Consider the following 23,411-nt stretch of genomic DNA (forward strand, 5'->3'; position numbering starts at 1 on the left):
ACTCAGGGTCTTTATTATTTAGGGGCAGACTAGTGACCAGTATTTGATCCTTTTTTTCTAGGTTTTTTCCCTACCTCTAAGTCAACCTCTTTTTCTAATTGATCATTTTCATTGACGTTTTTCCTATTGTATTTTTGGCGTGGTGGTAGTAAAATGTGCCAGTAAACCCAGAGGAGGTCATTCTGGCAGGGTGGTGATTATGGTAACCAGATGGGGACTGAGCAGCAGCCGCTTGTAGCTGCACCTAGAATACTGGATCACGTTAGGCAAGACTATATATCTTGAAGGATGAGTTGTTCTACAGAAAAGAGTAAGATGTTAGTGGAACTGACCTAGTTAGTCCACATCCATTTCTTGGGAATGATTCCAAAGCCCCCATTTTTTACCAGGTGACACCACTTTCAAGGCTTCCACAAATAGTTGTGCAAGGATGTGTGCATACTGCATATTTCTATGAGGCGGTCCTGCCCCATCATCCTGGCCACAGCTGACTTGAGACCACTGATCACACTGAGTGAGCCTCAGTCTCAGGAGCTGAACTAAGAGATACCAAGAGGTAAGGAGCAGTCAGTGGAGTTGTGAGGTTCTACAGAATTGGGTTCAGAGTCTGCATCATGGCAACTCAAAGGCATGAATGCCAAGACTATGGAGACAGGGCTAATATGTTACCCTGTATGGAGGAGCAGTAATGAAGAGGCCTTCAGAGAAATCAGTTCACAGAGAATAAAGCAGACACATAGATGCTTAGGTGTAAGAGAAAAAGAACAAGGGAGAGAGACAGGGAAAGAGGGACAGAGGAAGAGGGTGAGCAGAAAAGAAGGAAGGTAGGGGATAGAGACAGAACTAGACATAGAAACAGCCAGAGGCAACTGCAGACACAGAGAAAGTTATGAACTGTTGGTGACCTCCTAGACACCACAATGTCCAGCTATACTTCTTGCAATTAAATTCCAGATTTTGGATTCTTTTTTAACAACTTCTTGTTTACAGGCTATTTTAGGTAGATTTCTGATTCTTGCAGCCAAACAATTCTTGACCTAAATATCTGCTCCTTGATTGTAGCTGCATCTTATTAAATGTTTAATTTGCAACTATGGAAATACATATACTGCCTAACATAACTGGGAGGCTTTCGGGAGAGGGACTGTTTGTAACATTTAAAGACTTCCAAAAACAGACTTCGTTTTATACAGTAATAATAGCTAACATTTACTGAGCACTTCCCTTGGGCCAATTTCAAAAGCTGTGCATGAATGATCTCACCTATTCATGACAACTCTAGGTTTTATTACTATCAATCCCATTCTGCAGATATAGAAATTAAGGCACAAAGACATTAGCTTGCTTAAGGACACACAGCCAGTAAGGGAATAAAGGTGGGATCTATTGTTTATTTGCATTAAAATTGACATTAGGAAAAAAAAAAGTATGCATTCATTTAAAATTCATTTCAGTTGATAAATTTTTGTTGAATGCCTCTTATGTACAAAGTATGGATTTAAACTAATAAACTGGTTAATGGTGATGTTACAAATATAAAGTCCTTTTAAATAATCACTATTCAAAATAAATCTTCCTTTCTGTGGTACATACACACACACACAAATATGTGCTTTCAAATTAAGTTTTTCAATTTCCAAAATACCTCCTTTAAAACAGAAGGGAATACATTCTGACAATGCTGTTTTTAATGCCTTAATCATTTCAAACTTCACTGGAATATCTGAAGATAACTTTGTGCAGGCTGGACTCATGTGAAAAGAAACCTTAACTTCAGAGGGAAGTCTACACTGATGAATACATATCCATTTAATTAACTGCAGTGTAAGTTACATGTATATAAAAAAGTCAAATGACAAGAATGAGAGGAGTTTTTCACGGAAGGTGGTGAGTAGCCAGGGATTCTGCTTCTCTTGATTTTCTGAGCAGGGTTTGTTTGAGGGCACTAATTTTTTCATCAAGTTCAGCCAGTGAATAGTTCTGCTGTAAACAACAAGAATACAGGTTGCTGAATATGACTCTGAAGTATCTTAATGCAGATAAAGTGCTAAATGAACTATAACTATTTAAAATATGGTAAATGTCTTTTTTTTCCTTCATGAGAATAATTTTTAAATTGAACTATATATGTTGACTATATCATAAATTTAAAGGCATAAAATAGGGGCGCCTGGGTGGCTCAGTTGGTTAAGCGACTGCCTTCGGCTCAGGTCATGATCCTGGAGTCCTGGGATCGAGTCCCGCGTTGGGCTCCCTGCTCGGCGAGGAGCCTGCTTCTCCCTCTAACCCTCCCCCGTCTCATGTACTCTCTCTCTCACTCATTCTCGCTCTCTCAAATAAATAAATAAATCTTTAAAAAAAAAAAAAGGCATAAAATAATAAGGCTTAAATATTTCTTACTTTCTTTCTCTTTCCTAATGACAAAGCTTTCCTGGACCTCTTATACTTTGAAAGGATTGTAAAAACTTTTTCTTTAACCTACTATTCTCATAATAGTAAAAAAATTAAACTTTAGGATTAGCTTAACTGCTGGAAATTCTCTTTTGATGGGTCAACTGCAATCAACTACCTCTCCTGGAAAAAATGGATGCTTTCAAAAATTTACTCAAAATTTTACAATTAAAAAATAAGTAGTATGCTACTCTTAAAAAATAAATCAAAGGGGCGCCTTGGTGGCTTAGTCAGTTAAGTGTCTGCTTTTGGGCTCAGGTCATGATCTCAGAGTTCTGGGATGGAGTCCTGCATGAGGCAGGACTTGCTCACCGGGCAGCCTGCTTCTCAGTCTCCCCCTGCTTGTGCTCTCTCTCTGTTAAATAAATAAGTAAAATCTTTAAAGAAAAAAAAAAAAAAAATCAAAAAAAATTTTAAAGTTTTCTCCAACTTAAATTTTACATTACTGCCATTAATAGCTACCAGAACCTCACTAATTAAGATTCAACTAATTAATATAGTAGTACTATGGACAGTGGTGGGCTGAAGTCAACCTCTGCCAAACACCCTTTTTTGATTTAGATGCTGCTAATTAGTAGTGTCAGCAAAGTGGGGAGGGGGTGGGGTGCCTGGCTGGCTCAGTAGGTATAGAATGCAGCTCTTTATCTTGGGGTCCTGAGCTCAACCCCGCAGTTGGGCATAGAGATTACTTAAAAGGTGGAGAGGGTGGGCTGGGGCGTCTGAGTCGCTCAGTCGGTTAAAGGTCAGACTCGGTTTCAGCTTAGGTCGTGATTTCAAGGTTGTGATTTCAGGGTCGTGAGATCAAACCCCAGGGGCATAGGGCTCTGGGCTCTGTGCTCAGCGGTGGGGGGGACGGGGAGGGGGTGTCTGCTTGAGATTCTCTCTCCCTCCCCTTCTGCCCCTCCTTGTGTGCTCTCTCTCAAATAAATAAATAAATCTTTAAAAAAAGGGGGGGTAAATTATCTGAGCATTTATTATTTTTCAGCATTTTGTAACTGATATATTTTGCTACAAGTAACAGCTAGACACTTTTATATTTGACCCCTCTGATTCCATGCCCTTGAAATAAAATTATTTCTTTAATTCAAATTCATAAATTTATACTGCCCTTTTTTTTCAGTCCTAAATGCCAGGGTATGATCTAAAAGCAACCAGAGTAGTAACTTTTATTGATAAGAGAGGTATAAAACTAATTAAACTACTTCAGAAGCCGCAATGAAAATTCAGTAACTTACTTGAGGTGGTTGAACTTTTCTTCTTTTTCCAGAAAAGCTCTAGATTAAAAGTAAAAAAAGTAATCAATGCTTAGAAAATTGAAACAATTTTCCTTTATAGAATACTAAACAAAATACGGAGAACCCTGGCAGAAACACAGCCCACAACTCTCCCCAAACACTAGCTGCCACTGACATCTGTCTTCTTGTATCTTGGAGGGTACCTTCCAAACAATGATATTAATAGTACACAGTAGTAACATCGAAGCAACATGCTCCTCCTGGCTCCTTCCCAGCTTCTAATGAGGGTAATTATGGAAGGAGATGCTCTGGGGTTTTTTTACTTAGTTTCCTTTTTTACAGCCTTTCATCCCAGAATACTGAACAAGTGAAGTGAAGCAGCATTAGACAGGAAAACACAATTTAGAGTGCCAGGCCAAGGGGTGAAAAGACACACATGCACACAGACCGCTGACTGACTAATGATCACTGTTGCTATCTGTGCAAGTGTGCCTCTCCACGGGACTCACGGGAATACTGATCGTACCCCACTGGTCTTGTCAGTGACTGGAATGGGCATGGGCCCAGTTCTGGCCAATGGGTAAGAGGTCTGCTGGGGATTAGGGGGAGAGCTTCTGGAAAAAACTTCCTCACTTCTAAGAGAAAGCCCTCAAAGGAGGCAGTTCCTCTGGACACTGCTGTATCCAAATAGGACCCCTGAAAGTAGCTGTCTTGCCATCTGCCTGGGGAAAAAGCCAACACCAAGCAGAACTGAGAGGGAAAGGTCCCAATTCTTTGACAACCATGATTTAGCCAATGAATCCATTACTGTGAAGGGTGTACTATGCTGAACTTGTGACTTTATAAGATAACTTGCGCACTGTTTAAGCCAATTTGAGTTTAAATGTCTACAACTTAAGCTGACAACATTCTCAGACATGCTGCTGAGCCTTTTAAACCCTGACCAAATGAATTTTTTTAGATTTTGTTCTTAGTCTCACAGAACCCCAAACTTCTGAATGGCAAATTAGTATATTGGTACATTTGACAAAGAAACTGTCACTGTAGGTGGCAAAAATGTTCTCATGAACATTTCTGACCACTGAGATTTAGAAGAGAAGGTAAAAATTCACATTTCCCTTTGTGTCAGAAGGTGTTTCAAAGAATTTCAAGGTGTGCCTCTTATCAGTCGTTACTGTAAGTGGGAAATCAGTAAGTGTTGGAATTATTAAATATGGGGGGAAGGGTGCTTATATAAACAGGTTCCTTCCTTTGCCAAACTGAGCTGGATAGCTGTGATGGGGCCCATAGGAAGGTAAAGGCTTAATGTTTAATTTTGGTGAGAAGACTCCTCAGTCTTCTACCTTCCCAAGAGGTGCCTTTTTACACGTACCTGATTAAAATATACTTCCCCCTGTAAAAACATTAATTAAATAAAATGTACTTCCCCTTGTTTGCCTAAGAATTTAGTCTATATTGATAGTTTCCATGTCACTGAACAATCAGATTATTACTATATCACAAAACCAAAGTAAAAAGTATCAGAATGAGGAGAATAAGGACATCAATGATTCAGGAACTTGAAAACAGCAAAATGGGATCTTTGGGGGCTTATTTGAGGTGTAGTGTCTTAAATATTTCTTCCCCTTTGAGTCCCATCCCACCACCTTGATTCGGATCTTCATTTCTCCCCAGTATGGACAATGATATGTTTCCTAAACTCTCTTCCTTGATTCTAATCTCTCTCCAACTCAGACTTCATAATGCCACCAGACAGGAACCTAAATTATAGGTTTCTCTTTCTCAAAAACTTAATTGTGCACTAGTGATACCAGCATTGCAAACTGGTTAGTGTGGCCTTTAAGGCCCTCCAAATACGTTTGCAATTTAATTTTGCAGCCAGATCCAGCTGCCACCTCATGTGTCAGACCCACCATGCACGTGGACACGTACATGGCCTGTGCACATGCAGCTGACTCCCCTCTCCCTATTCTTTACAACCAGGAGTTACCATTATAGACTAGAGTGCCTACTACGGTCTATATGTTCAAAGATGAACAAGACACAGTGCCTGCCCTTCGGAGGTTCTATATGTGTGGAAAAACAGATGTGTAAACGTATGATTATAAGTGATAAGTGCTATAAAATGAACAAGGTGCTATAAAAATGTACTTGTGAAGCATATTTACTGTTTCAAGGGTCATAATTTAAAATCAGTAATTCTTTGTAAATACTCATAAAGATTGTATGTCTTAAATAGTTTATTAAGTGATGCCCTTAAAAATTTTAAAACATGACCACATTCAAATCTTTCCATGTTGAATGTGAACAGTAAAGATCTTTCCAACTATTACATTAAAAGGTGCAACAAAATACTAATCTTTGTTATAATTCCTGCTTTATATACATTTTTTTGGAGTTTTATGTCTGTTTCATAACTGAAAAGAACTTCACATAGTCTTTTTTTGTTCTATGAACCAAATACAATTTCCATATTTTTCTGTTAGCTTTTCCCTTTTCATATGCTGTGCTTCAGTGTTACCCATGATAACAAATCTCTATTCAACTACGAGTCTTCCCTGTGTTTAGAATTCACCTACATGTAAATCTGAATTAAACACATTTCATTTAAAATCTTTTCAGAGTTCAGAATTCAGTTTCTACAAAAATTCAATCCTTAAGAAATTTAATGGGCTCAAATTTCCCTTACGAACTTTAGAAGCTAGAAGACTATACAGCATATGTAGTCTTTTCTGTACACCTTTGAAAGATATGTAAAGATATGTAATTGCCATGTGTGTCCTCCCAGCACGAGGATGGTGAGAGTGATAAATAACATGCTATGTCCTCTGCAGGGTGTGTGTGTAACTCCTCTCATATGCACAGACATTCCTAGCTCTGGATCTATTGCAAGCAAGGAGTGCAGCTCCTAAAGATGGCACATTCATTCTATTATGGATGGGTGAGTGAGTGTGAGATCTTCTTTCCCTTTGGGCCTGTGCCATATTTATTCATAGACCTTGAGGGCAGAGTTAATCTGAATGTTTAAACCTTTTCAGTGTTTTGTGCTTCCTTGTAGCTCACTATTAACTTGGACATGTCATTTACAATACTAATCCAGAAGTGATCCTTCTAATCAAATATATATTGTTTAATAGAATTAGAAATATTTTTTTGAAGTACCAGTTTTATCACAGGTATGGCAACCTAACACATCCAGGCCAATTCTATTTACATTTGTAATGCTTCCTGCTGCTGAACAGTCTACCAAGTTGTAGACTTTAGGCCTCTGATAGTCTTAGTGTTCTTCCCCATTCTGTGTTTTAACTATCACCTCTACAAGACTCTCCCAGTTATACAAGTCCTACTCTTGAAAAGCCTACCTGACGGTTCTATCTGCATATCCTGACAGGACTTTAAATTCATATTTTCTCCCCAAGTATCTCCCCCTTCAGATTTTATTTCTGTCCATGATGGTATATAATTTTTCCAATCAGGAAGTGGACTCACCCTTGCTCTATGTCTCTTTCCACAGCCAATCAATTATCAGTATTTGTCAACTTTATTTCCTATCATCTCTTGTGTTAATCTTTTCTATTCTCACTCTCTTGTCCTTTGTTTAGGATATCACTTCACTCTAAGCTAGTATAATACTGTCTCCTTAATCTTAGTCTCTCCCTTCTCATTTACCTTCCAGAACAGTATTAGATAAATCTTCTAAATAATTTGCACAAGTTACCTCCCTGCTAAAGTGCTTTCAACAGCATTTAAACTTTAAATACTTTATACTTCCGGGTATAGTGTTTAAGGTCCTCTATAATCTGACTATTCTACCTCTTTAACCAAACACTGTAAACATTCTATGCTATTTATAAGAGATCCCCCAAAACAAGATTATGATTTGAAGGGCTGTTCTTTCGTTAACCAAGTTCAATAATAGGTAGATGTTAAGCTTTATAAGTCAAAATCAAAGAGATTAATGAAGGAGCAAGATCTCTCTGGAGGTATCTAATATTAAGATACTCTCTTGTAAGATCAATTCTATGTTAACAAGGACTATATTAACAAAGTATGAAATTGAAATAGAAAAATAACCTGCTAGGGATTACTTAATGAAGGCAGCTTGAATGGGAACAACATACAGTAACACTGTTACAGGAAAAAGCATAAAATCTTTATCAAGTTTTCTAGGAAGATACATTCAAAGAATAATCCTAGAATTGGAAAGACCTTTGTAATTATTTAGTACAACCAAGAAATCTTCTAAATTAGACAACTGAAAGCCAAAGGAACTTTGTGACTTACCTACATTTATACAGCTACTTCATACATGGTTTCTGAAACTAAATAAATGCTAATAGTTACTGAGGTTTTACCATGTGCTAGGCAGTGTGTTAGGTGCTTGACTGGTATTATCTCACTTAATCCTTGCTTCAGCCCTTAGAACTTTAGTAAACCTCATTTTACATTTGAGGGGAATAAATCACTAAAACTCTTTCTCTAAATTTTTGATCTTTGGGTTTCACTGCTCACATTTGTTATGTAACCTGCCTTCTTCATCTGGAAATACTTCTTTTCTGTACCTTACTCTAATACCCAATTTGCCACTTCGGAAAAACTAAGTGCTATACCTAAAATAATTTTAATTATATTTTTACCAGTGACTTGTAATGATTCATGCTAACATGAGTTATTTTACATAGTTTTTCAGATAGCAGTTTTAGTAAAATTTTCACTAAAAATTTAGTAAACTGGGCGCCTGGGTGGCTCAGTTGGTTAAGCAGCTGCCTTCAGCTCAGGTCATGATCCCAGGGTCCTGGGATAGAGCCCCACATCAGGCTACTTGCTCAGCTGGGAGCCTGCTTCTCCCCTGCCTGCCATTCCCCCTGCTTGTGCTTGCTCTCTGGCTCTCTCTGTGTCAAATAAATAAAATCTTAAAAAAAAAATTTTTTAATTAAAAATTTACTGAATTAAAAAATTTTGTTCACTTTACATTATTTAGTTATGGTGCTGCTTAAAAAAAAAGAAAACCAAAAATAAGTAAAAATTTAAAAATACGCCCCCCCAAAAAGAAAACCAAACCTCAGAAAAGGCAGGTGTTATGTATAATCACCCCAAAAGACTGAGGAAAATAACACAATGACCTCAGGATCACTTGTCTAAAACCTGCTAATATGACAAAATAGAGACTTATCAGCACAAAATTGTTTCTTAATGTTCTTGGAAAAGGGGATAAGAATGAATGAATAAATAAGTGCTAGAGTTGAGGAATTAGACAAATATTGACTAGTCTTTCAAAAAGTTTGTTGGTTAAGGTAAAGAAAAAGGGTGGCAGATGGAGGTGTTTGTTTGTCTAGTATGGAGGAGAAATGCAAACATGTATGAGCTGAAGGAAGGAGTCTGTGGACAGGGAGGGATTAAAGAACCAGAAAGGATAACTGACAGAGCAGGGTCCCAGAGGAAGCCTTTGTTCTACAAGATAGCATGGTCATAGTGACAGGATTGACAACTACATAGGCTGATTTATTATGCCATGGAAATGGCTCAAGTTCGAGAATTTGGGTGATATATAATAAAAGTACCCCCTTTAAAATAATTATGAGTCTTATAAATATAATACTCGGAATCAGTTTTTTAAAAAAACTAGTTAACTCCCTACATAGGACTATGTTCATCGTTGAATTATTAAAACAGTGTTTCGCCTGTAGCAGATAAATGAGTGAACTGTGATAACGATGAAGCATCGTAAAATAAACTATTATATTTTTAAAGACACTTATACTTACTATAGATTGAAAATATTCAGGAGAGATTCCTTCCAGTTCAAGGATTTTATCCTCAAGTTTTTTAATTCTTTGGTAAATGTCTCTTGGCACTGGACCACCTAAATACATTAAAAAAAAATTCTGAGATACTATTGAATAATTCTTCTTACAAATTTTATTCTTAAAATACCATGCAGGGGCACCTGCATGGCTCAGTCTGTTAAGCAGATGACTCTTGATTTTGGCTCAGGTCATGATCTCAGGATCCTCGGATCGAGCCCCGTGTCAGGCTCCCTGCTCAGCCAGGAGTCCGCTTCAGGATTCTCTCTCTCCTTCTGCCCCTCCCACTGCTCTCTCTCAAAAAAACAAAAACAAACAAACAAAAACATGCAAAGAAGATACGCAGAGGAATGGGAAATATTTAAGCTTGAGAAGATAATGAACAAGAGTAAAATAAAATGAAATCCTTAGCTCACATTTTCAATATTATACATTATGGGGTATATTATTCTATTGTACCGCTCCTCAAGCCCCATTTATGCTTCCTGTTTTGCCAGGAGTTTTATTTTATGTTAAATTCATTACAAGCTACTGAAGAGTTCCTGTACAGAACAATTTGTACTTCTGATAGAATATGATAGTTCCTTGGGAGGAGAAAAATGCACAGGGACACCTAACAGTTCAATTCAGTGACTGCAGCATGTCTTTATCACTTTCTTCAATTTATATTTCTCCTTACATGCCACATTTCCTCCTTTAACCTAAAAGAATAGTAAAGAGGAGCTTTATCATAATTCTTAATTAACAAACTTTCTGTGGAGGGGGAAGGTAAATTAAGGTTATTCAAATTTCAAGGTTATGATTATATTCCAAATCCCTTATTTCTTGCACCGCAATGTGACCATTCTGTCTAGACCCCCACCAACTCTGTATGGATACTACAACCTTCAAATTGGTCTCCTTGTTTCTGCCTTGCTCCCATAGTCTATTCTCAACACAGCAGTGACCCTTTTAAAATGTAAAAGTCAGATAGTGTCATTTCTCTGCTCAAAACCTTCTAGTACCTTTGCATCTCACTCAGGTTAAAAACCAGAGCTTTTACAGTAGTATCCAAGGTCCTACACAATTTGGACATTCTCTCCACACCCTTATCATTCTAGCCACTTGATTCCTTTTTTCTGTTATTCAAGTAGGCCACGTACTCTCACCTGTGGTTCCTCTGCCTCCATATTCACAAGGCTTGGTCTCACCACCTTTAGGTCTGGGCTCAAAAGTTACCTTATCAGCAAGGCCTTTTCTGACCACCCTTTAAAAAATACCAGTGTTACAACCACCCCCCTCCCCCGCAATCCCTATCCTTTCTCTAATTTTTTTCCAAACCATTACTACTACTGGATAGTCCTATATTTTGTTTATTTATTGCCCATTTCTCCACTTTAATGTAAGCTCCAGGAGGGCATAATTTTGTTTTGCTCATTGCATATGGCTGTGCAGCTTGTGCACTGCACAAACCTAGGAACCATCAGTTCACAAACTACACAGGTGCTCGATATTTACTAACTGAATGAATACATAATTAGATAATCATTATTCAATTAAAGCATATGGGCAAATTTTCATATCAAAAGTATCAACTTGTTAAATACGAAAAATCTAGAAGTAGGTTTCTTTTTTGAGAATGTTTACCTTAGAGTCTGGGTCATTTTTGCTCTTGAGTAAGGTAAAATGAGTAACTTATTCATCTTGCTGCCCTCTTTACCTAGAATGCCCTATGGCTCACCTCTGTATCTTTCAAGAGCCAGTTCAAGCTTCACTGATTCAGTGAAGCACTGCCTGAAATCTCTTCACATGGAGGCTCCTTGTGCCCCACCATACGCTTCCTTCATAGCATAACATTCCACTTCAATATTATTCTTTCTTCCAGATTATAAAGGTCTTGAAGCTAGGGACCGCAACTGTATCATTTTAGTATCCCTTGTGTCTAAAATAGCACTTGGCATATAGTAGGCATTCAAAAGATATTTTTCATAATTAACCACCTGATATTATTAGACTTTTTTATATACAGAGAGAGAGAGCCCATGCAAGCCAGGGGAGGGGAGAGGCAGAAAGAGAGATGTGGCTGGGGAAGGGGGATCCCAAGCAGGTTCCATGCCCGGTGTGCAGAACCTGACGGGGCTCAATCTCACAACCCTGAGATCATGACCTAAGCCAAAAATCAAGAGTCGGACGCTTAACTGACTGAGTCACCCAGGCACCCTGATACTATTAGACTTAATAAGCCAATCCATCCTTTTTTCAGTGTTTTTTTTTTTTTAATCCATTTAGTTATGGGGGAGAGGATTAATTTTTAATGCTAATCTCTTATTACCCTTGAAGTTTTACTCAGTCTCATCTTCTTTTACTTCCACTCAGCAAATACTCCAGCTAGACTGGACTCAGAAATTCCCCAACCAGATTTGTGTGCCTTAGTGCTTTTTGCAGATGGTATTCCCTCTTTTTGGAATAATTTGCTCCTGCCTGCTGACAAATTCCTACTAATCTTTCAAGGATGCAAATGTCACTTCACCAGGGATACCATCTCTTGACTTCCCCTGAAAGAGCTGAACACTAACTTTGTGTACCCACTGTACTTTGCATATGATCTGAAAAGGTGAAATGAGCTCATTTAAAAACTCCTGAATACCTGTTTTGTGCCAGACACTGCACTAAGCACAAAGTTAATGAACATGAGTTTGCTCTCGCAGACGTTACTACCTATCAAGGGGAACAGACATTAAACAAACACAACTGTGATAACTGCTATAAAGGAGGGCAGGGAGTACCAGGTACTACTGAGACTACATGAAAGGGGAGTCCATACCATACCAGTCTGGGATCAGGAGGGGAAAGTGTGGGCAGGAGAGAAAGCCTTGGTGAAGGCCCTAGGACAGCAAAATGAGTGGGAGTTGGGAAGCCCAGAGATGGGGCTGGAACTATAGATGTAGATCATGCTACTTAAAATTAAAATCCCCTCCCATCCCAAGCTCCTTTCTCTTCTCTTGGTCAAGCTGCTTTTTATCTGTAGTTCTTCTTGTGTAGCATATAATTTATATACTAGAATTTTTGTTCACATGCATTCTCAGTGCCTAGAATAGCACCTGGCTTATAGTAGGAACTTAATACCTATTTGTGGAATAAATGAATAAATACTAAGTTTGGTATGCACATAAGGGTAACAGGAAACCATGAAAGAATTTTTAGCTGGGGAGTAGCAAGATCAGTAAGATCAGAACTTCAGGAAAAGCAGTTTGGCCACTGGTACAGAATTGGTCTCGAGGAAGAAATCTAGGGGCAAAGCAACCAGCTGATATCCTTCCATCAGTCCAAGGCAGTGAACACAGTGACTTCAACTGGAGTAGTAGCTGTGGAAGTAGAAAGAAATAGGTAGATCTGGGAGATATTTAGAAGACAGAATCAACAGGATCTGGTGACTAAATGGGGAGGGAGACTCAGGCTTTGCAGCCAGTTAAGACTGAGGTTTGATTTCTACTTGTCATTACTACCTTGGGCATGTTGCTTGAGCTCTCTGAACTCAGTTTCTGTATCTGACAGTAACAGCACCAACAACTCACAAGGGTACTGAGGGTACTGTTAAGTATTAAGTTAGTTGACATGTATCAATACTTTGAGAGTGACTGGCACTTAGTATTATTCGATAAATGTTAGTTCACTTCCCCTGTGGCATTTACGGATTTATATGCTTATTCTGACTGAAAGATCCTTGAGGACTAAGATCACACTTAGCAATACTTTGTACCTAGCACAGTGGGTGAGAAGAATGAGACACAGTCGTGGTTAAGTTACGAAATTGGTGGCAGGAAAAAGATTACATTAATTTTCAGCTGTGACTTAAACTGAGAATGTCAGGACCTATTTGGAATCTATTCCCATTCTACTAACAGTCTCAAGCTGGTGAGAAGTGTAAGAGGAGGAAGAAGAGCATAAACACATGAACTGTGGATTCCTTGAGAGTAGGGACTATGCTTATTCATTTTTGTACCAACCAGAACAATGTTTTGTACATGGCAGATGCTCAATGAAAATTCTGTAACTAAATAAATTGGAGTTTAACTACTGACAAAGGTACATTTATGGGGCACCGCCCAGCATTCCGCTTACCTGTCTGCAATCTCAAGTGAGCCTCAATATTTTGTAGTCGTTCTTCGACAGCCTGATTACCACAATCTCGGAGCAAGCTGTTAGGTTTATGACCTGACCCTTGAATTCCTTCAGGTCTAGTCTGTGGTCCATATGTATTCACAACTCTAGAAACTAAATTAAGAAACTTTTGAAATATAAATTTAATAGGCTTAAAAGTCAGAAATTCTATCTCCCTAACAGTACTTCATATTTTTATAAAATCCATCTGACCATCAAGCCAAGTACAAAGGCAAGACTTTTTATTTTGTTTTAAAATAAACAAAATTTAGATAGGAAGTGATTTCTACTTCATTTTGCTTATCATCTAGAATAAGCTTCTGACAATGGGATGAAGATATGTAGTGGATACTTACCTTTTACATGACTTTTAAATCCCGGGTAAGGAGTAAAAACGGCATCAGTTCTTGCACAACTGTTTTCTAAGGAGAATTTAGATGAGTATAAGTTTAAGTATATTCTTAACTTTAAATGTATGAGATTTTGATAAATTTCCAATAATTCATATTAACATACTACTAATAAGAGAATTATTTTAAATAATAGTAATTAAATCACCATCTCATACAGGATAAAATATAGCGAACTTTCCCCTCTAAAATTTGTAATCTTTAATCTTATCTAATTTTCAGATTTGTATATAGAAAAGTCCTTAGCATTAAGTGGCATAATTTAATTTTTAAAAAATACTAATATCCCCCCCAAACCATCTGAGTCTTTGGAGAAAATACTTTATATTTTATAGAGAGCATTTTATTTCTAAGCCAAAGAGACATTATTCCCTTTATTTCATCATAGAAATAAATAGAACTCATTACTTTTACTGAAAAACCTTTTTTAAAAAATTCAACATTTTAGTATTATTTATTGATCAAACTAAGGATCTAATAAAAAGGATTAATTATACATTTAACACATTTTTATTTCAGAACTCCACACAAAAGAGATCTTGAAACCTCAAGAATAACACATACTTTTCCACTTTATTTAGGTTTCCAGTGCTCATTTTAAAAAATCTCTAACAAAAGCTATCTATCCCTTTCCAGACCACTCTTCAAAAAATGCAATTTTAGGAAAAATAAGTTGTAAAAATTTGTTCCAATTTTTTTCTAAGTTGAAAAGTATAATTTTTTTTTTTTCAAATTAGGTATCAACAAATAAATTACAAACCCAGGGGGAAAAGTGGAATAATGCTAACATAATATAAAAATGTTTCAAATATTATAAAATATTTAAAATGACATTAAGTAAAACTATGTATTGCAGTAAATTTCTTGAAAAATTCCCAATTTATAATAAAAAATAGATGGTAAAAGAGATACTGAAAGAAAAATTTTTTTCCCTATGGAATTTAAAAAAAAATCTATTGTTTATACTTAAGTCAGACTGACAGGTATCAAAGGAATACACTAACATATTACAATATATTCATATTTTTTTCAGTCTAAGTTTCCTTAATAGTTCTGCTGACAAATCAAATTATGTGAATATAATTCCAAATTCATCTTTTATATATAGATACTAAACAGAATCATTTTCTTTTTCTTTCCTTTTTCTTTTGAGACACATCAATATACGTTTAAAGGGCCATCACTTCTCCATTCTCTTTTTACCATCTCATGGGGCTAAGGGTTAAAAAAAGAAGCTATCATCCATTCCAGAGTTATATTCCAAGTATATAGATTAACTGACCCATCAGTGAGAAATTCAGCATGGTGTGAAGACAGTGAATGTATGAGTGCTAGTCCCTGTCCACAGCAATTCTTGCTAGCACTGTTTTGAGCCAGCAAGGGACTGAATGGGCCAAGGAATCCTGCTGAGCATTTCAATTCTTGTCAATTTCTATCCCCTGGTGGTTTATAATAATAGAGTTAGCAGGGAGAACAGAGGAATAACATTAGTGACACATGTGCTTGCTCCCTCAACAAACCCTTTCTCACGGGTTGCTTGCGGTTGGATGGATTGTAGTACCTGAGATTATGCCACTACTGTATCTGTTCTAAAAAGCTAACAGGAAAATATACTAAGTCTAGAGAGGTGCATGTATAATGTTAACAGGAGAAAAGGCTGAATTTAGGACCCACTTGAGCCTGTATTATTTCATTATTAAGAGAATCAGTGTACCAATATAAGAGTCAATTCTAGGTTCATCTGACAGTTCTGTGTTCATAATAATTAGCTAAGAGATGTTAGAGGCAACAAGAAAAATGTTCATTCCAATTAGGAACTCTTCTCCATAATTTTTTCTAAGAACTACTTGTTCTGATTATTACTATGATGCCTGAGTAAGATCTATGCCAGTGTTTTGCAGTATTCTGTATTCTGCAGCATACCTGCAGATCTGTAAATACACTATAGCATCAAGTAGAGGAAAAGGAGAATCTGATGAAAAACAGCAAATGTGTACATTATGAGAGAAAGGAAAAAAGCATAAGACACCACAGTCTTGATGACAGATTGCTTTTATCATGACAGAAAACATTTCAAAAAGCTCAGGAGTAGTGAGAAAACTGCTCCCTCTTGAGGAGTATTAACTTTACTAAGTTTACTTATATATTAATACAATTTCAAAAGTACACTTACAGGCTCGAAATTTATATAACTTAGTTCCTTCTTATTAGTGAGACTGAAAAATGCTGCCACCCATACTTCATCTTCATTTCCCAAAGAAACTTTAAAAAAGAATCTTCACCTGTGGTAAATATTAGCCCTTTTATGTCTGCATTTATTAGATTTTTGCTAACCAAAATGAAACCCATTTTTAAAATTTTTTTTTGAAAATTTTTATTTTATTATTTTTTTATTTGAGAGAGCGAGCGAGAGAGCACAAGATGGGATAGAGTCAGAGGGAGAAGCAGACTCCCTGCCGAGCAGGGAGCCCATTGCGGCACTCGTTCCCGGGACTCCGGGATCATGACCTGAGCTGAAGGCAGCCGCCTAACCAACTGAGCCACCCAGGCACCCTGAAGCCCATTTTTGCAATGTAGTCTTATTAAATAGAATTTCTGCTGCCTGTTTCTAAATAAACCTGTTAAATAAATTGTGATTTAATGTTACTCATTTTTAAAAACAAATGAAAAATCAGAGCAACTCTAAAAACTGTGCTTAAAATCCTATGAAAACTAACTTCTTCCAGGTAGTTACCTTGATTACAATCAATAACATTGCAAAATTCCCTGACGTTGTTTTCATTGATTTCAGCTTGCTTTCTTTCAATAAATGCAGATATTCGTCTGTCAATCTATAAACAATAACGCATGTTTTAACAATTTGAGCATAAGATTTAAAATAATACTCTTCCCCCCCGCCCCCAATAAAACCTTCTTACTTCTGCTTTTCCAGCCTTTATTTGAACTACTTCTGGATCAAAATGGATCTGTGTCTTTTTCACATCTCCTAAATCACAATCTTTGTGCTTTTCTTCCTCTTGTAGGTCACTAATGGGAAATTTGGCATTTACTTCATTCTTGTTCCCCGTTTCTGTTTTTTCTATCTCTCCAACAACAGTTGTATTCTCCTCTTTAATCAGAGGCTGAAGTTTTGCTAAAAAAGGCTGAGAAGAACACAATTCCATCTGCAGAGGTTCAAACTAATCAAAATTAATTACACATTTAACATTTATATAAATTTCTGCTAAGTAAACACATTATTTAATATCAATTAACTACATATAAAATGTTGGCATATCAGGATACATAGATCTGATCACATGTAAGTGTTTGCTGTTCTCTGCTATTGTGACATTATCATTTGGTATAAATCTGTTAAAAAAAAAAAAAGAAAGAAAACCTGAGGAAATTTAAAATTTTCTTTGAGGGAATCATTCTGTCACTCATCTTCTATTTTGTGCCAAATCAAAGCCTCAGCCTCTGGCACCAATGCCACTTAATTAACATGTCATTCAAATGCCTCCTCAGAACACTAAGGCTTAGTATTTTTCCTCCTTAACATGAGAGCCAGTGCTCTCACTCAGCAAAGCCCTGCATTATCACTGTATCACTGGAGATTCTCCACTTGAAACTGCAGTTGGCCAAAGTGAATGAGAGAGCATAGACATGAAATATATAGGTGTTATGCTGAGTGAACACTCAGGCTTTTCCTGACATGGCAAGATATCTTCTTAGGTCATGAAATTAAATTTTTAAAAAGAAAGTGAACAAGGAAAAAAAAAAACTACCAAGATCCACAGCTGAAAAGAGATATATGCCTATCACTATACTAGAGGGGGTTAAAAAAAAACAACAAAAAACAACCCTATTGTATAATGTAAATTATACTACTCACCTCCCTCCCCCATTAATCAGGCCTCAACTGAGTTCTGTCGCTCATTATTTCTGTCCTTTAATATTAGGGTTAACTATTTCAACATGAAACAATTAAAATTTCCCGTAAAGTCACTGAACAGAGGGCTGAAAATTAATGTTTATTCCATTAATCAAAGCACACCCATACTTGTCAATGTTCCAGTTATTTTTTCATACCTGTACTTTTGCTTCCGTTATTTATTATACCAGGTACTCTTCTGAAACCTTGTAACATCTTAATAGCAGTAAAATGACCAATCCAAATAGTTCTTCCACTTACCTTTTGACACTCTGTATTTTATACTTTGATTAGAGATAAACTGCAAACTTACAATTATAATTGCAGAGATGTTCAATTGGAAACCAGCAAGGTCATAATACTGTTCAATTACTGAACTGAAATATTAAAAAAATATAGCAGTACTATTATAAATAATTCAGTGTTGATTTCTAATATAGAGGATGAATTATTTCAAAGTGTTAAGAAAAAGAAAAGATAAAATAGTGACTGGCTACTTACTAAGATGAGACATTAATGTCACAGAAATTACTTTCTTTTTAAAAACTAAGCTGAAACTGTTTAATTGCAATAGACACTCCAGGATGTGTCATGCTGGGATAATGCCACTTCTTGAACCACTGAAAGCACTCCATGAGCCTCCAAACTCACCCAAGGCATGGAATCATTATCATAGCATGACACACACCTGCCGTGTCTTATTGCTTAATTATAACCCACCATAGATGCAACTGTATTGAATTTTCAGTGCAAGTCTAGAATTGAATAGAATTGCATTCATTCAGTTTTCATACCACATCAGCCTATTGAACTATATTCCTGAGACTGTCCAGATCACTATATAAACTAACAGATTTGGATCTAAAGTGGCTGAAGTAACCTTTTATTGATAACACTATTAATACAGTGGTAAGAACTGACAAATACTCTAGCTTATAATTTAACTATCATTAATTTCTATTCTCAATACTGACTTAACATTTTTAACAAGAAATTTACCTGTAAATATAAAACATGATGCTCAAGTGCACTAAAGAGCAAAGCGGGCTGGAATGCCGAGAGGCTCTGGAGCTTGTTCCAATCGATTGTAATTTTCACCACATCATCTCTGAGGTTAAGCTTCAAAGGGGCAAACCAGCAACATCACAAAAATTACACGATTAAGCTGTGTATATGGGATGTCACAAAAATAATATTTCTTTAGAGTAACATGCCTATTCAGCTCAAAGTTATCAGATTTTTAATGATACATTAAAATGCTCTACCTAGTTACCATTTTAAAAGGCCAAGAAAGATGTAATTTTCATAGAAAAAAAAACAATGATATCTCATTCTAATTCTATTCTTGGGTCTGTGTAATGGGACCATCTTACAGGTGAAACCATCCACGAAAGATGGAAAGATGAGGCTTTTTTGATACTTCATTATCTAAAACCTTTGGATGAGGGCCAAGTATTTCTAGCTCAGACCACTAAACAGAAGGGGCAGGCACATTTAAGAAAGTTCTGATATAAACATTTCTTTTTGTTAAATATGTACACAAAGACATAACTGATATATATCACTCTTCTGATGTTTTCTGAATCACATTTTTATCGTTTCCAACTTTAACCAATTTTAAAATAATTTAAAAATCAACATTATTCATACATATTATAAAGCCTAGGGATAAATGGCAACGTGTTTATATACTTCAAATAAAAAACTGTAATCTAGCTGTGGAAATCTGAAAGTGAAAAACAAATAGTCTTCCACAATAGTGAAATAAATGGTCAGAGACTGAATGGAATGGCTAGATCTTTCGCTAACTAGTATTTTCTAATACTTGTGAGGGCTTGTCATATAAAACTTCTTATAAGTTGGCTATGTGTGACCTATTAGAATAAATTATATACAGAAAACTACCAAGAACCCAAATATAAAATTAATATCAAAATCAGTGAAAATTTTAGAGGGAAAGCCTCCGTCTCTAGGCTTCCAAGTGAATAAAAGTGAACCTCCATAAACTTTTCTAGGTATATGTGTTTATAGCATACTATAAAGATATATTGCACGGTAGAATTAAGTTTATTTTTTTTTCAGAAATCATTCATTAAAAGTCATGTTTTCTACAAAATAAAGGCAAGTATTACATTAGTTCAAATACAGATGTTATGAGTTGTGATTATAATAAAACAAAAAGATGAATCACTGTACAAAGAACCAGAGATCCAAAGTTACCAAAAAAGGCACTATACTGAATACTATATGACAAAAATTTACCACCCTTTACATGAAACAAGAAACATTAAAAATCTATATCCGATGAGTATAAAGAAATAGGAAGTCTTGGATAGGCTGCACTGGCAAAGATTAGTTTATAATCACTAAGGTTTTACATTAAGAATACTGCATTAATCTTAGTTTATATTAATGCCCATAAAAATTTCATTAGACAACAACTTATGTATGGAAGTAAACTATTACTGTACTTCTACAGTCCTCTAAGACTGTTAAAATCAGTTGATAACAAATTTATGAATAGAGTTTAGGGATAACACAGACAAATCCTCAACCAAAGTAAAGCATCAAATTTTTTGAGAAAATAATAACTTACAGAAAATAAATCTTAATGTTGGGATCATATTCTTTCAATTTAACATAATTATGTAAGACTTTCAAGCACAATTAAAGATACTTGGTTTTTTTAAGAAAACCACATAATAATGATATTAATGAACTTTAAAATTATCCCAATATATCCAACTATTTATTCAACAAATTCCCTATTAGTAATATGAGTTCTATGCATTTTTACCCTTTATACTTGTAATTGTAAACCATTCACTCAAAAATGTAGTAGTCTGACATTAATAAGGACTATTTAAATATGCGTTTTCAGTAAAAACTTAAATTAATATGAAAATCCAAGCTAACAATAAATAATGCTTCAACTTGGTAAAATGAGCCATGCAGAGGCAAGCAATAAGGTTAAAACCAGTAAATTTGAAATCTGGGATACTTTTTAACATTCAATTTTATGTTTCCTATTGAGGAGAGCCAACAATATAATGATACTATGCAGAATGAAATTAAACGTATGGAAACTTTTTTTTTTTTTTTTTTTGAAACTTACATTTAAAAAAACATCCTGTAAACTTGTTGCAAAAGTAAATAGTGATTTTCCTCCAGGGGCAATTTTATAAGTATTGTGGCTTTCATTCTTATCTTTTAACAATACATCTCAAAATATAAAGAGTAACATCAAAATGGTTAGTATTTAATCGATGAGACACTGATTTAATTTTTTGACACTTATATAGATGGCTCCTTCACTGTGTCATGTAATCTTTCCAAATATTTACTCCAAACATTTTTGACAGGTGACATAATCACAAAATATGTATTAAAATTTGTAAATGAGTTTTAAAAATTCAGTATGCAATATATTTCAAAAGAAATGTTTATTTAATGTTACTTTAAAAAATATCTTACCACTGAAAATAAAACTTCTGTAAATTATAGGTGAGCATAAACTTTTTTCATCCTGACATTAAAATACAAATAAACCTTAAAACTCCAATGTCCAGGACATAAAACGTTCTTAAACCGTTAAACCATTACAGCTGTTGGGTGATAAGACTAAAATATTAATGTCCCCAGGTCTTTAAAAAATTTTAGTAAGTCCATGGCAAACAAATGAGTTCAAAAGTTACAACTTTTAGCAGATTCTATTAATAATTGTTCTGTTACACCAAACAAAATGTTAACTTAGAGTAATGCTTTTTTTAAGTCACGACAAACATATAGGATTTTAAAAATACTGAAATAACCTTTTAAAAAATTTATTCTCCATCCACCCACGGCTTTTCAAAATACTTTTTTTACAAATCAGACAAATGTTCTGCTTTCATAAAGGAAGTTAACATTATCTTTGACATAAAAGTCTGCTGTGCCTACTACATGCACTAGTACCAACCCCATAACCAACTTTTAGAGCTGGAAAATATTCCAAGATACAAGAGAAAAGATTTTCTTTTTAAAAGCAAACAAACTTATTTTCAAGTTGTTTCTCATTTATAGTATGCTTTGCATTTTACTTCATGAAACGAAGTAGTGAGTTGATTGGAATAGAATGTATTAGGAGTACTTTTATTTAAATCCAATTTATTATGACATTTCTGCAGAAGCTGTTTATCAGCCAGTTAAATTAGTTAATAATTAAATGACGATTAAACAACAGTTCTGATGCAAACTGTATCAACCATGGATAACTCATCCAACTTTATGCAAGAAGTATTTACATTAATTCCTTTTATTTTCCTCCCCATATGAAAGGGTAAGAGATGCACACAACAACCAGAAGGGAAAAAAAGAAAGAAACCAAGTGACTCCTAAAAGCAAATCACCCAAAAAAGGCGGGGAGAGCTTTTCCAAAATTCTCAGGCCGTTACAAACCTATCAATTTCTATAATGAATTCACTGAAGGAAAGAGGATCGTGAGCGCCAGGCACCTTCCAAACCCACAAAGCTTTTTACACGTCATTCTCTCCAAGCCTGTTCTTCTCGGAGCGGGTTTTTCACTTACACTACGCTCTCTCACTCTTGGGGAGAAGAGTTGCAAGGAAATCTGATCTGCAACCCATCCTGAACTAAGCCCGTACGGCCATCCTCACTCCGACCGCAGACTGCTGGGCTCGGGCTCCTCCTCCCGCCTCAGCTAGTCTGTCCTTATCCCCGGCAGCCCTCCGCAGCCCCCCGGCAGCCCTCCGCAGCCCCCCACCTCCGCTAGAGGAAAAAAGGGGGGAGGGGCCGGATAGTTCCCATACCCCTATTCCCACAGATCACCACTCACTTGTCCCACCAGGCTATGCAGAGAGCGAAAGAATTCGCAGAGCACCTCTTGGGAGAGATTAGGGCTGCAGCTCCGCTCCAGACTCCTGTCACCATTGCTCGAGCGACTAAGCTCAACGGCAGCAGCCATGACACCTTCGCAGGCTACCCCCGCCACCACGAAGTTGTGCTCACAACGCCCCCTCCTGCTTTCGTCGCTGGCAGATGACGTAAAAAACACAGCGTCTCATTTAGACCGGGCCTTTGAGGACCACCTCTCGTTATGACTGACAAGGCGGTGCACCAATCAGGTGCAGCTATATCGTCACGCCAAGGACCAGGAGCGGGTAATTGCTGACCTGAGCGAGGCTGTGTACAGCGTTTGGGATGGTGATTGGGGAGGTGGTGTACTGAGGGTTAGCATCCGAAGCCTATCTTGATTTTTAGATGTTGCTTATGAGTGTTGGTAAGAGGAAACTTATAGTTAAATGTTAGAGTTTTAGAAGTTAAATTTTTAAATTAAAATTTTTAACATGGCGCTGTGTAGTGGTTTGAGGAAAGATTGCTGGTCGGGGATGCAGCAGTATCCACACCTGCTTGTAAACTTTGGAAAACTCTTTCACATAGAATTGTCATACTTAGAACA

The 23,411-nt window shown here is 36.3% G+C and overlaps 1 protein-coding gene across 17 annotated transcripts; it reads right to left on the minus strand.

The window, feature by feature from the left end:
• Positions 1–146: 146 nt before the first annotated feature.
• Positions 147–22,984, minus strand: MBIP (MAP3K12 binding inhibitory protein 1). Of its 17 annotated transcripts, XM_054513677.2 has the most exons (11): positions 22,788–22,914; positions 21,069–21,175; positions 18,953–19,072; positions 18,267–18,330; positions 16,959–17,183; positions 16,775–16,871; positions 13,987–14,052; positions 13,592–13,744; positions 9,452–9,549; positions 3,687–3,725; positions 147–1,983 (listed from the first exon to the last, which is right to left on the minus strand). In XM_054513677.2, exons 3-11 carry the CDS (start codon positions 18,967–18,969, stop codon positions 1,876–1,878), a joined length of 867 nt encoding a protein of 288 aa, XP_054369652.1. In that variant the 5' UTR covers positions 18,970–19,072; positions 21,069–21,175; positions 22,788–22,914; the 3' UTR covers positions 147–1,875. The 17 variants fall into 17 exon arrangements, 16 of the variants coding, with proteins under 16 accessions (XP_054369652.1, XP_064427032.1, XP_054369653.1 ...); XM_064570962.1 differs by lacking the exons at positions 18,267–18,330; positions 21,069–21,175 and adding an exon at positions 2,764–2,806 and having other exon boundaries at positions 147–1,980; positions 16,959–17,204; positions 22,788–22,984; XM_054513678.2 differs by lacking the exon at positions 21,069–21,175 and having other exon boundaries at positions 22,833–22,972.
• Positions 22,985–23,411: the final 427 nt, after the last annotated feature.

This window comes from Mirounga angustirostris, unplaced genomic scaffold, assembly GCF_029215605.1.
Source record: "Mirounga angustirostris isolate CCGP_5_RB_7025 unplaced genomic scaffold, mMirAng1.0.hap1 SCAF_9, whole genome shotgun sequence".
Taxonomy (NCBI): Eukaryota; Metazoa; Chordata; class Mammalia; order Carnivora; family Phocidae; genus Mirounga; species Mirounga angustirostris.

Coding starts and splice junctions, on each gene's coding strand:
- MBIP (XM_064570957.1), bottom strand. CDS start 22,916: ATGGCTGCTGCCGTTGAGCTTAGTCGCTCGAGCAATGGTGACAGGAGT. Junction 3,726..9,451: donor CTGAATATTTTCAATCTATA/GTAAGTATAAGT, acceptor CTTTTAATCTAG/AGCTTTTCTGGAAAAAGAAG. Junction 1,984..3,686: donor GAAAAGTTCAACCACCTCAA/GTAAGTTACTGA, acceptor TGTTGTTTACAG/CAGAACTATTCACTGGCTGA.